The sequence below is a fragment of the Protopterus annectens genome, chromosome 6.part0 (genome assembly GCF_019279795.1).
Source record: "Protopterus annectens isolate FY-2018-M chromosome 6.part0, PAN1.0, whole genome shotgun sequence".
In the NCBI taxonomy this organism is placed as follows: domain Eukaryota; kingdom Metazoa; phylum Chordata; order Ceratodontiformes; family Protopteridae; genus Protopterus; species Protopterus annectens.
In genome coordinates this window covers 1,027,127,604-1,027,142,631 of record NC_056737.1, presented here as the reverse complement: position 1 = coordinate 1,027,142,631, position 15,028 = coordinate 1,027,127,604, and the positions used below count along the sequence as shown (strand labels likewise).

The 15,028-nt window shown below is 39.1% G+C and overlaps 1 protein-coding gene across 1 annotated transcript in view; it reads left to right on the top strand.

Annotated features, from left to right (window-relative positions):
• Nucleotides 1–15,028, top strand: part of LOC122804652 (inter-alpha-trypsin inhibitor heavy chain H3-like) — a 1,432,534-nt gene that overhangs the window by 1,347,015 nt on the left and 70,491 nt on the right. The window contains exon 19 of the mRNA XM_044074635.1: nucleotides 12,840–13,044. Within this exon, the coding sequence (XP_043930570.1) occupies nucleotides 12,840–13,044 (205 nt within the window). The remainder of the gene's footprint in view (nucleotides 1–12,839; nucleotides 13,045–15,028) is intronic.

Genomic DNA, 15,028 nt, shown 5'->3' with positions numbered 1-15,028 from the left:
GGATTTAGTGGCGATTTTGTTTTCGTAGCTAGCTTTGGAGGATCTTATAAGGGATCTCAGCTTCTTAATGAGGCTGACCAGGGAGCTCCTCCACTCATGGGATTTTACTCTCTTATGCAACAGTTTCTTCCTTCTGTTGTACAGTTTGTTTTTGGCAGGGAACCACCAGATTGGCTTCCTTTTTTTGGAGGATAGTGTCTTGGTTCTGTTTGGGATAGCACGAGCCATGCACTCGTGTAAGTGCTTATAGAGTGCATTTGTGTAGGATTCAGCAGTTGTAACTGTATTGTCCATCTGCATGGGTGCCATGAAGTTCACCACTTATGTCTTAAGAAGCATGAAGTCGGCTTTGGAGAAATATTTTACTGTGGTTTCCTTAATGGGGGGTGGGGGCGGGATGTGGATATCAAAAGTGATAAGCTTATGGTCAGATCGGACCAACGAGGAGTTGACTTCAAGTGTGGAACACCAGTCACTCATGTTGGTAATGACTAGGTCTAGGATATTGTTGCCCCTGGTGGGGATGTGAATAAGTTGATCTAGGGCATTGGAGTTCATGAATTCCAGAAAGCGTTGAGCTAAGGAGTTGGTACACGAGTAGTTTTCCCACTTAATGGTGGGGTACTGGAAGTCGCCCATCATTAGGGTGTTTGGTTGAACCCTAATATTTTCCAGTACATCAAGAAAAGAGGAGTGCGAATCCTGGGGCATGGTGGAGGATCTGTAGCAAGCTACAATTTGGATTGCAGTTTTGCCCAGAGTTAGTTTCACTTGGATAACCTCGGATGCATTATGCTGTGCAACTAGCCTGGAGGTGCGGATATCCTTAATGAATATGGACACACCTCCACCTTTGGTGTTTCGGTCCAGGTTACATGGCCAAAAAGTGTGGTATGAGTGGTAGCCTGGTAGTGCAGGGGTGCTATCTGGAGCCTTGAACCAGGTCTCAGTCACTGCACAGATATCGATATTCTCCATTTTAAGGAGTGCCTCGAGTGAGTGCATTTTGAGATTTAGACTTCTAGCATTGAGTAGCATTACCCTCAGTTTTGCTTGCCTGTTCCTGTTATGGTGGTGAATTTGTTATTTGAACCCTGCCTAAAAAAGGCACTATAGGGGCAGCAAGAGCCTTAGCCATTATTCAGAATCCCAGGGGCGACAGGTGCAGGCCATCTGTGGCAAAGCATCGTGGTCTGTTGACCATGTCATCCCAAACAGACAGATACTGGATCCCCTTAGAATGGCACCAGAAGCTTAGCCGATTATTGAAGTCAATCATTTTGTCCTTGTACTGCGGTATCATTCTGGATGATTGCAGAATGCTACTCAGGGTTAGGGTCATACCTGCCTGGGCTACAAGATCAGAGAGATCTTCAATGTCTCTTTTCATGTAGTCCAGGGATGTACGTCTCAGGTCATTCACACCAACATGGACAATGACAGAGTCATATTTGTACTTGTTGTGGAGTGACCTGAGTGCGTGGGTTATGTGGCAGATCCTGGCACCCGACAGGCAGCTGACAGTAACCTTCTCCTTGTTTAGCCTGGTGAGTGGGACATCAGTGTGCCTGACTATAGAGTCACCTATGACTAGTGTGTTGGGTACGTTGTTTTGACTTATTGGCTGTGGTTGAGTGGCACACTGAGTCTGTGGGCTATGTGTCATTTGGGTTGTGTTGGGGGATGGAGGTTGCTTGTGTTTCTGCTTTGGAGGTCTCTGTTGCTTAGACAGATTATTATTGAGAGCCTCCACAAATGTTTTTGTGTTACTGTGTGTGGATTTTGGTGGTGTAGATTTAGTGAGACTATGTGATGAGTGTGGTGTGGTGCAAATGTTTATCTTTTCCTCATGACTGTCAAGTTCAGTCTTGGTTGGCTAGAGCTTTACCTCCAGTTTGGCTAGATAAGTGCATCTCTCACAGGTTGTATTGTTAGGTGGTAGGAGGAGAGGGTTGTCTGTGTGCATGAGGCAATTTCTACATTGCCTCAAGATGCCCAGATTCATCAGATAGACAGGAGAGAACACTGGGAGCTGACCCTTGTATATGCCTGAATAAAAAAATATTTTCCTCTAGATAAGTGAGGAAAGTATGTACAAAAACTGTTTTCTCTAGGTAATGAGGAAGATTGAGTTTTGTAGTGTTATAGTAATTAGTAGCTTATTTAGTGCTTACAAGTTCTGAACAAGTGCTGAGCATGAACAAGCAAATTTAAGTGCTAAAACTAAGAATCTGTATCTGCACTAGACGAGTTACAGGGCAGAAACAAGTGCAAATACAGGCTTTCAAATCAGAAAGTTGAGAGAGATGGAAGATTGCCCAAACGGCCAATAACTACAATTTCTGGGCCAGAACCACTTCTTATGTGGTAGACATTTTACCTAGTGCTGACCACTCCCACTGATAAGCTAGAAGGCTTCCCTCCAACACAGAAAGGCTTGGGGGGCTCAGAAGCTTACATACAGTCCTGGATACAGCAAATCTCTATCTGGAACACTAGTTACAGGAAAGGTAGAAAACAGGCTTACAGTTTTTTTTTTTACAGAAAAGTAGCAAAAACAGTAGTAAAACAATTCACATGCAGTGCAAGCTAGCATACTTGAGTATGCAGCAATATTAGACCAAACACAGTTTAAAAAATGCAATTAAATTAAAAAGGACTAAAAGCGAGTGCAGAAAGAGTTTATTAGGGACTGGGAGAGTGTCCCAGATCAAATCTACAATTGGGCGGGCAACTGCAAAAGCCACCAAATTTAAACTACACACCAAAAATAGAGTGGGTGGGACAAAACAGTTTCAACAGAGATCTTAGAAACAGCTAACAGTACAAACTTTAAAAATCAAAAAAAAATTCTCAGCTCTGTATATTTGCGATTAGTCTCTCAGAACAGTGAGACAACAGTTTCAACAGAGATCTAAGCAACAATTAACAAACTCTATAACCAAACAATATATACTCAGCTCTGTATATTTGCAGATAATCTGTAAGGCAGTCTCTCAGAACACAGGTTCCAGCAATTTGAATGCAGCTGTTACTATACCAACTGAAGACACGGCAGAAAATGGGGGTGGGTTGGGGAAAACAGTTTCAACATAGTTCTAAGCAACAACTAACAGTATAAACTTTAAAACCAAAATAATATTCTCAGCTCTGTATATTTGCCAATCAGTCTCTCAGAACAGTGAGACAACAGTTTCAACAGAGATCTAAGCAACAATTAACAAACTCTATAACCAAAAAATATATACTCAATAGAATGGACACCCCTCCGAAACAAGAGAATAAAAACAAATCATGCAATCTGGCTTTCTAGAGAAACCAAAAAAAATTATGAATGCCAGAGATACAGCATGGAAAAAATGGCAGAAAAGTAAAAACCTTATCAATCTCCAGCCATTCAAACAGATCCACAATCAAGTAAAGTGGCTAGTTATTAAAGACGACTATGTAACTACAAGAAATCCACGTAGTCCACACAAAATGAACACCAAACAACTACAGGGTGTGGCTAGGTTGAAATTAAAATATTTATTAAAAAATTACAAGTTAAGAGCTTTCATCTAAAAAATATAGACTTCATCAGAAGGTTCTGATCGCCAAAACAATGGGAAAAATGTATTCAAATTCAACTTATGAATTATCTACTCCAAAACCAACTACTTTTCCCCACTCAACATGGCTTTTGCCCTGATCACAGCACTATAACTGCTTTCCTATCCTTCTTAGATGCTGCTAATCACAATTGTAATGATGGTAAACATGTCTCTGGTCTTTTCCTTGATTTCTCTAAGGCTTTTGACACTATTTCCCATCCTCTCCTTCTTTACAAGCTCTCACACCTAGGCTTATCCACTCCCATCCTTAACTGGTTTACCAGTTACCTTACAAATATACAACAATACACCAAATGGCTACACTCCCTCTCATCTTTTCTCACTACATGCACCGGAGTTCCCCAAAGGTCCATTTAAGGGCCCCTTCTGTTCAGTATTTTCATTAACGACTTTCACTCTGCTCTCATGGATCTGTATTTCATTACGCAGATGATTCAACTGTTATCTGCACCAAATGAACTTCTGACTACTACCCAAAATGCTTTCTCCATTACCAAAACCTGGATGACAAATAACCACCTCGTCCTTAACCCAAATAAAACCAAACTCCTGCTATTTGTGCCCCAAAAAGCTACCACTATTAATAAATCAGAATTCATCATTTATTCCTCTAACAAGACTGCCTTAGAGGTAGCTTCTCATACTAAATTACTTGGCATTGCTATAGATGACAACTTAACATTTGACCAACACATCCGCAACAACATCAATAAAACTCACCAAAAACTCGGTACCCTCTACCAACATAAACACTTTCTAAACTGCTCTACTAGTAAAACACTTGCCCTAACTTTTCCCCTACCTTTACTTCTCTATGGAGCTCCCATACTAACAAACATCCACTCCTCATTAAAACTAAAATGGAGAGCTGCTATAACAAAATCGCTAGGTTTGTGACTGGTGCAAAATATTCTTCCCATCACTGCCACTCATTACAATCCCTGAAGTGGCTAGAACTTCCACAACACCTCACATATCTATAAACCCAGTGAATGCCCAGCCCTTGCCTCCCTTCTGACTCTTTATCAACCAAACCGACCTCTAAGATCTGAAAATCAATCTCTTATCCAAGTAAAGAGACCAAAACTCCCTGCAGGCCAATACCTCTACTCTTTCAATGTAGCTAAACTCTGGAATGCCCTTCCACCTCTTCTCCGGACCATTAACAGTGTCCCCTTCTTCAAAAAATCACTTCACCAACATCTTTCTTCTCATTGGCTCTGCCCACACACCATCCACAATTCCTCCATAACCTGATTTCCTGGTTCATCCCTCCGATACCCATCCTCTTCATCAGTCTTCCTAATTAAGTGTCACCCTGGAAAAGCACTGTGCACCTCATCTTGCTTCACGTGGTATAAGAACATTTTATGCAATTATCCCCTCCTAGCTTATGAATATTCTGTTGTTAACCACATAGTCTATTATGTCCAATATGTACAACAAAAATGTGTATGTGTAAGTTGTTTGCCTTCTGCTAACTCATTACATCTGAGTGATGCCTCCAGGTGCATCTGCAGTTACCTCCTACTGCTCCTCTAGGCGTCAAATATTACTTGTTCATACTTACATTAATAATTCCAAAACCATGCTATATACAAGGTTTCAGAATATTTTATTTTGAAGCATACATGATGGCAAACACAATTGTATTGATATCTGACCTCTGTCAATGAGTATTTGTTAGACTTGTAAGGTGATAACTTAATTTTTAAAGGCTCAGGCCACACCCACTGGGAGTTAAAGGTACACACTCAAAAGAGTTTTACTGTACTATGCATATACCGAATGCCTTGCTCATATAATTGTTCAATGTTCCTTGTGATTCTCCTGTTCTTACTCCTGTAAATTGTTAAATGTTGAAAACAACTGTTCAACAAATTCTATTATCATGTATATCGTTTTGGAGCTTTTCTCCCCGGATCTCCACTGAAAATGGGCTACACCAGCCCAGTGGACTTTCCTGGTTAACTTCTTTTTCTTTCAACTGCTCCCATTAGGGGTCATCACAGCAGATCTTCTGTTTCCATTTCTTCCTGTCCTCTGCATCTTGCTCTGTCACACCAACCGCCTGCATGTCCTCTCTCACCACATCCATAAACCTTATCTTAGACCTTCCTGTTTTCCTGTTACCTGGCAGCTTCATCCTTAGCATCATTTTCCCAAAAGCAAATAAATAAATAAATAAATAATTATAGTAATGGGGCCGTAGTGGGACATTATGAATATGCATCTAAATACAGGGACAGTTAACAACAAGCAATTTAAATGCACATTTAATTTCCTTAAAAATGTATACATGTAGTGCTTTAAATGCACATTTCATTTCCTTAAAAATGTATACATGTAGTGCTTTAAATGCACATCATTTTCATTTCAAGGAGTTATTTCATAACCAAGAGTTGCTGTTCCTTCCATTTTGGGCAGGCATTCAGTTTACAAAAAGAAGTTTCCAAGTGAGCATCGGTTGTGTGTTGTAAGATATGTTGTAATGCACTGCTTAATGTAACAAAATGTCAAAATGAGATAAAACAGAATGAGCAAGAGGAACAGATTAAACATGTATAGGATATATATATATATATATATATATATATATATATATATATATATATATATATAGAGAGAGAGAGAGAGAGAGAGAGACTCTCTACTCTCATTATGTGTCAAAACTCTGGAATGAAACCCCACACAGTTAAAACAAACAGCAAACGTGCATAGTTTCAAACCTTTGCTTAAACAGCACTTGTGCCAAACATAGCTCTGTTCTTCCTGCTCACCTGGCTAGCTTTACTCAGATCACTTTTCTCCAACTCTTACAGCCACTTTGCTTCTCACTCTTTTTGTACCTTATCACTTCTCCTCATACGGCACTTATTTACTAAACTCTTACATTTCCTTCATAGGTTCATCGGTTGCTACTAGGCTATCTGTCCTAGGGCCTATACAAGCCTAGCCATAACAATTCCCTGGATATTTCTTCCCACAATATTTACTTCCCTGGACCCCTGTTTAGCAGGGTGACTGACGTGATCACCAGAGTAATTTCTTCTCTCACATCCTATCACTAACTCCAATTCCTCCTCTGTCCATTTATCCTCCTGCTCAATTCCATGTTTATTTTTTCGTCTCTCTATTATCATCATTTTAAGCTACATTCTACCTGTCTGTCTGCAAATTATAACTAACCTGAAAAACATCCCAGTTTGATATTTTCCCTGCAACCATCACGCTATAAATACATTAACTGTTACTGTATTTTATTTTTCTGTTTGATAATTATCCAATTTATGTCAGTTTCTCTTTTATGTGTATTAATGCTGTGTTCATGTAAGAAATATTTAAAAAACATGTAAATAAGCTCATGTATAGATGTTTTTACCCTGTAATTATAAATATGCATCATGTGTAACTTAAATGTGGAGCTTTTCTCCTTGGACCTCTGCTGAAAATGGGTTTTAGCCAGTTGGAATTTTCCTGGTCAACAAAGACAAATAAATGAATAAATGAGTCATGCCTGTCCTTACTAGTACTAACAATATCCATGCTTTGAATAAGCAGGAGTCAGCATTCTTGTTAATAAATATAATTTATTAAATCATGCATTCTATGTCCATTTGGGTTGTATTGCAGGAAATAAGATTCCCTTAATTTTGTTAGCTTCAGTAAGATTGTCTGAACTGAAAGCCTAGATTTTCACAAATATTTTTAAGCAGTAAATCATCATGAAATGCAATAAATAGTGTTACATCAAAGTGATTTATAATGAGACTTTATTTGGTAGGATTACTATTAACAGTGGCCATGAAATCATGGATAACCTTCAGACACCAAGGGCTTGAATAAAATAACCAGACATTTTGGTGCTTCCCCTAAGAATCCCTACGGTCTAAATAACTAAAGACTCAACTTGCCAAGTCAATTGGGAACTCAGTTTGATAAAAGAATTAAAAGTAAGCTTTGTCGCTTCATCATCCATTTGGGAGACAAGCCCATTACACCCTCCAACTTATATAGATGTTTTCACAAACACTGATGAAAGGAAAAGTTCACATAAAAGGAATATCTAATGGCATACTTAGAAACTGAAGCAGCAGTGATTTCCATTGAGAAACTATGACTTGAAGTTCAACACCCTAGGAAGTTAAAGATGACTACATGAAACATCACCCATTTTACACTCAAGGCAGTGCAGACTAGTTGTTTTGGATGCCTGTAAATTTACCAGTCAATAACATTGGCTGTATTTCATTTAGATGTGAACTGAACGCTGATTATTTGAAGAAAAAGGACATTGTGAAATGTGCATGGAGGGACATTTCATCTTAAAAAATGTATTTAGGCATTTTACTTTAGGACAGTAACCCTCTGCTCAAAATATGTTGGCTATATATATCAACTAAAACTAGAAAAAAGGTGACATCCTTGAAAGAATAATAGCTTTGCCATGGAATCCTTCAGGCATCTTAATGACAAAAGCTTTTTATTGCACTGACTGGTTTGTACCGAGCTGAACTGAGGTGGGCTACCAGCCAAAATTCTGAGCTGAGGTACCAAATGACTTAAAGGCTTCTGAACTTCCCAAAAAACACAAGTTGCCTTTTTTTTGCTCGATTATACTATTTACTACTCTTTTTATTGTCTGCCGCCCACTTTAATACTGTATTTAAATACTGTGTACTAAACTGCACTGTTGCACTGCAATTGTCTGCCTTACTGTGTTGTTAAATCACATTTTATTGCTGTTTTCACTGTTTGTTAAGTATTTGCTGGTACTTTTCACTATTGCAAAGCAATCTCTTCTGCTTGTTCTTGTTTTTCCACCAAGCAGTGTTAAAATAACTGATTTGTTTGCTGTGTGAAACATTGCTGTTATCTACTGTTTAAAATATTTTCTTAGTGTCTCACTGCTATTTTTCTGCTGTGTTAAAACATTCTGTAGTGTTTCCTGCCAAAACTAGGGTAGCTAGTAGCTGTAGCATAGTCCAGATACAGGTTTGCTGCATCTGGGTCTGTTTGTAGTGGCTGTTTGTTCTGAGCATGTTTTCCAGGCCATCTTGGATTGAAAAGGGCCCTTCTGCACTCTAGTGAGAGGAGTGTGCTGATTGGAACCTATCTCATGAACGGTGATTGGTCTAGGGCTTGAAGTAAGCATTCTCATTTGTCCTTTTGAACCTTTTTAAAGTTTTTTTTTTTTAAGTTTTTAGCTTCTGGTATTTAAGCCCCACGTCTGAACAGGTTTCTGCTTGTTTGCACAGTGCACAGCACACTGCCGCTCAATTGTACTCCATAGCTAGACAGGTAGATTTGACAATTTTTCCCCTCAGATACAGCTGTAGATTAGTGTAGCCCTCGTCTTTAGTACTTTTCTGATCTAAGAAATACTGCTAATGAGTGTCACCTATTAAACCACCAGCAAAAAAAAACAAAAAAAAAACAGCAGAAATATCCATCTACTGAGCACCTCCTTCATCAGTCCGTTAAAGCACCCCCCTTCGTGATAACAATTCTTCAGCCTATCATTTTGGACAGACTACCCTTGTTTCTCCTGCCAACCTTGTTTACTTGAGTGTCCTGAGGCAGTGTAGCAATTGCCTCATGTAGACAGACAACCATCTACTAATAACTCACTGTAGTACAGAGTACAAGAGATGTATCTCCACCAAGAATCTTGAATCCCTGCACTCTCAAACTCAAAACAGTAACATTGAAAAAGTTGTCAACCTGCCCACCACTACTCATGCAGACAGTACTACTACACATACAGATAGTATGCATCAAACACAAAAATCAACATAAGCAGAGGTTGTCTCAAAAAATTTACCGAAATACCAGAGACCTCCAAAACACAAGGCTGCTACAACTAACACAGTTCCCACAGCACCCATGACACACAGTAACATCATTGTCTCACCTACTAAGCCCATAAGGCGTAACACTCAAAAACCAAATATCCTTGTCATTTGAGACTCAATAATGAAACACTCAGATGTCTCAGTCACCAGGTTGGACAAGGAGAAAGTCACAGTCAGCGACCTATCTGGTATCAGGATGCGTCAGATCACACCTGCACTTGAGTCTCTCTGCAACAAGTACCATTATGACCATGTCATAGCTCATGTTGGAGTGAACAACCTGAGATGTACCTCACTGGACTATATGAAGAAATACATGACGGTATATCCCTAGCCTTAAGCAGCATACTACCCTCACCTAGAATGATGCCACAGTATGGGGTACTCTCTGAGGCCTTGAACCAGGTTTCTGTGACTGCAGACATCTACATCACACAGTCTTTTACAGTCTCACATAGACCTATCACAACTGCAAACCAAACACATAAACACACAAAAACATACTCGGAGGCTCTAATTAAAAATCTACCAAAGCAACAGAGGCCTCCAAAGCAGACATCCAAACAACCACTACCTCAAAATACAGCACATACAACACATAGTTCACAAAGTCAGTGTGCCAAACAGTCACAGCCCTTAAGGCCAAACAACATGCCTGATACACTTGTAATAGGTGACTCCATAGTCAGACACACTGATGTCCCGCTCACCAGACTGAACAAGGAAAAGGTTACAGTAATCTGCCTGTCGGGCGCTAGAATCCGCCACATAACACAAGCACTCAGGTCACTCCAAAGCAAGTACAAATATGACTCAGTCATTGTCCATGCCAGTGTGAATGACCTGAGACGTACCTCCCTGGACTACATGAAAAGAGACATAGAGGAGCTCTCTGATTATGTAGCCCAGGCCGGTATGACCCTGATCCTGAGCAGCATCTTACCCTCACCAAGAATGATACCATAGTACAAAGACAAAATGATCAGTTTTAACAATTGTCTTAATTACTGGTGTCATTCTAAGGGGATCCAATGTCTGTCTGCTTGGGATGACATGCTTGACAAGCCACGCTGCTTCGCAAGGGATGGCTTGCACCTGTCACCCCTGGGCTTCTGGATATTGGCCAAGGCTCTTGCCACCCCCATAGTGCCTTTTTTAGGCAAGGCTCAAAAGACAAACCCACCTCCCTAGAAAACACAAGTGGAAAAAAACTAAGGGTAATACTGCTCAATGCCAGAAGTCTAAACCTCAAGATGCACGCTCTTGAAGCCCTCCTCAGTATGGAGAACATTGATGTCTGTGCAGTGACTGAAACCTGGTTCAAGGCTCCTGAGAGCACCCCAGCACTACCAGGTTATACCTCATATCATGCTTTTCGGCCTCAAAACTTGGACTGAACCACAAAAGGAGAGGGAGTATCCATATTCATCAAAGATACCCACACCTCCAGGTTAGTGGCAACGCACGAAGCATCGGAGACCATCCAGGTGCAACTAACCATAGGCAAAACTGCCCTACAGTATGTAGCATGCTACAGACCACCCTCTCAAACTCAGGAACCCCACTCAGCCTTCCTGAAGACACTGGAGAGTATGAATGTCTCTCCAAATACCATCATATTGGGAGAATTCAACTACCCAAACATAGACTGGGAGCATTACTCAAGCCCCAACACCCTAGCCCAAAGGTTCCTAGAATTCATAAACTCAAATGCAATGGAACAACTAGTCACCACTCCCACAAGAGGAGATAATATACTAGACCTGATCATCACAAACATGGGGACACAATGCTCCACACCGGAAGTATACCCCTCATTGGTAAGATCAGACCATAAACTAATCACACTGGAAATCCACATCCTACCCCCACCCCCAGCACAAAAGACCACAGTGAAGAATTTCTCAAAAGCTGACTTCACACTTCTTAAGACTGAAGTGGTATCCTTCAAGGCCCCTGGGCCAGTGAAAACCACAGCCCATACCGCTGAATCCTTTATAAACGCTTTCTATGGACACCTTCAAGAATGCATGGATCATGCAATCCCAAATAAAACCAAGACCCATTCCCCCAAAGGCAGGCGTCCTGTCTGGTGGACCCCAGCCATAAACAAGCTTTACAACAGGAGGAGGAAGCTACTACATGACAGAGCAAAATCCCCAAAAGGAAAGGCATCTCTGATCAGTACTAGCAAAAAACTACGATCACTCATAAAATCATCCAAGGCCAACTTTGAGAGAAAAATTGCAAAAGACACTAAAGACAATCACAAGGCCTTCTTTAGTTATGTTAGAAACCTGGGTGGAAACTCCCAGATATGCTCAGAGTTAGTCCAAAATGACAAAAAATACACTGAACCCACAGACATTGTCAACATACTGGCAGACAGGTTCAGTGCAAATCCCCCCCTCCCCCCCAAAAGGAGAAATATCTATCCCAGCAGAGTGTAGCCTCCTTGACATCTCAGATGCCCAGGTGAGAGACGCCCTCTCCAAAGCTAAAAACACAGCATCAATGGGACCAGACGGTGTCCCGGGATGCGTGCTACATGAACTCCAAGAGGAACTAAACCCTCACATAAAGCTGCTGTTTAATCAAGACGATATGTGCCTCCTCACCCATCCACCATTAAAATGTCTAGAAAGTTTAAAATTGTTTAAAACTGTTTTTAAAATGCTTTTATATAAAAATAAGTATAAGGGTACCATATATATATATATATATATATATATATATATATTATGCATTTTTTACATACAATTTGTATATATTTGTTATATATGTGTAGGAATCTCTTGTATGATTTTATGCATTCTGCATACATTTTTAACACACACATTATTGTTATTATATAGGATTTTAGTCAAATGGTTTTAAAGGCAATGAAATGAAAAGTTTTTTTTAACTATTTTTCTTAAGTCACTGTGAACTTTTTTGTTGTAATTATCTCAATTGGATAATTAATTATTTATAGGTTAATTTTGTCTATATAAGGTGAGGGTATTATGGTGAAAATTGTCTGATGAAGTTGGGACATTGATCCCTTCGAAAGCACTAACAGTAAACTTGGATTTTTATTTCTTGCAGGGTGTGTGGATATTGTTGCTTCCTCTGAAATACACTAGTTTCTCTGTGTTTATTTTATATATATATATATATATATATATATATATATATATATATATATAATATATGTTTCACTGTCCAGAAGGAAAGAACAATTCACAGAATTTGCCTTTAATGAATGCATCATACAAAAGCAAACTTTAAAACAATTAAAAAACAAGACCTCGTATTGCTTACTTATCTAGAATAACAAAAAAAATAATTATTTATATCTCTCTTCACGTTTCCCTTTCAATTTATCTAGGGATCACAGTGAATGGTCTGATTATTGGTGATAAGAAGATGGCTGGTGATGACAAGACAACAAAAACATATTTTGGAAAGTTTGGAATTGTGCACAAGCCACTTGACATGAAGGTTGAGGTCACACCTGAAGAAATTATAATATACAGCAGTAAAACAAAGACTGCATTCTCCTGGTTGGACACCATGTCCCTACAACATGAGAGGTATAGTGTTATTGATGAAGATGGCAAAGGACTCATGTAACTTCAGCTCAAGCCTACTTTAGACATTATATGTGTACAACATGTGACATATAGAACATGAGACATATGCCCATAGGTTCATGCTATTCTTGGTTTTGTTTAATTTTTACATTTTATTATAAAGGGCAACTGGGGAATGTTGATGTATGCACAGTACAGTTTCTAAATGCATGTCAGAAACAGATTATCAAAGATGCTTACACAAAGGCCATATACAGTGAGATATAATTTGCATTAATTCTTGTCTCTGGGCTGCTGCTTTGGTATAAACACCATTTATTTTCATAAACCAGTTAACATTGATCCAGGTGAGTGCAACACTATTTGCTATAACTATCTAGTATCAGCATTACATGCTCAGATAGTTTGATTATATCAGTCCAGATATGTGTGAAACTCTTTTAGTAGATACACTTTGTACTGTGGTATATTTACATTTAGAAATGCCATGGGCTGTTATATATTTTCATTTGTATTTCTCTGTTACTGCTTTGGTTCAAAGACGATGTACTGTCATATATGGGTTAGTGCCATTGTGGTTGACGTGGCTTTGTTTTGTGCTGTGCTGTATTATTACTCATTAGACAGCAATGCCATGTGCTATGATATATTAGTGCCAGTGTGGTTTGGGTGACATTGTGTTGTACCATGTTATATTATTGTGTTCATTACCCTGTTCTGTGCTATATTATAATATATTAGTTAGTGTTATCATGGTTTGGGTGACATTGTGTTGTGTCATGCTGTATTATCTCTAATTAGAATGAAATGCCATGTGCTGTGATATATTTCCATCTATATTGTCATGATACTGTTTTGGTACACGGACCATGTGGTTTGATTGATTTATTTTATTTATTTATTTGACATATGTTAACCAGGTTAGTCAGGCTGGGCACATGCCCTTTTTCAGCAGAGACCCGATGAGAAAAGCCCCATTGCAAACCAGAAACATACATAGAGAATATACAATTGGAGAAATAAAGTATTTGTCTAATACATGGCTAGCACCAAAAACATCATACACTAATTTGGAAATACATAGTTATTACAAGGAACATATAACATTAAATAGAATGGTAAGGGAAAAAATAGCATAAGGAAAGTAAATAAATCAAGATACATTTGTTCTTGAGTGGGCTAAGGTAGAGGCTGAAATGAAATGGCTGGAGGCCAGAAGTGAAATAGAAATAGTCAGAGCACAAAAGATAAAATACACAATAGATGGGAGATAGAATGAGGGAAAGTAAATATTAAAGGGGAAATGGGGTAGTGTCAGATGAGGTAATATTCAAATGGGGTCAATACAGGAGCAGATCCAGGAGTTAAGCAGAAATTCCTTTAATGCTATTTTAAAACTAGCTGTGTTAAGTGAGCGGATGTGGAGATGAAGTTTGTTTTAGATAGAGGTAACTGAGTGACTGTAAAGGAATTTTCCAATGGATTTGTTAGATTTGAAAATTTGCAGGAAAAGGTGGTCAGAGCTACGTAGGTCATGATTAGGAATATAGGGGGAGATAAAGTTTGCAAGAGATGGACAAGGTAGGTGTTGGTGAAGGATGGAGTGAGTCAGGTGGACCTGTGGTAGGAGTTGTTGATGTTGAAACTCTAGCCAGTGAAGTTTTTTTAAGCAAAGGCAGTGGTGTGATCAATAAGGGAGATTACTGGTGAATCTAGCTATTATATTGTATGTGAGTTCAAATTTGGCAGACAAGTTCTTTTGAAGGTTGGTAAATATTGCAGCAGCATATAGTAGGATGGGGAGCAGGTAGGTTTCAGCTAAGGTCAATTTGTATACTAGAGTTAGAATTTTTTGTTCTTGTTCGGTAGTCCAAGTTTTTGATGTGTCTTTTTAATACAATTTCTGACATGGATGTCAAATTTAAGTTAATCGTCTATGTAAACCTCAAGGAGTTTAGTGTCAGAGTCAACTTGGATAGTAGTA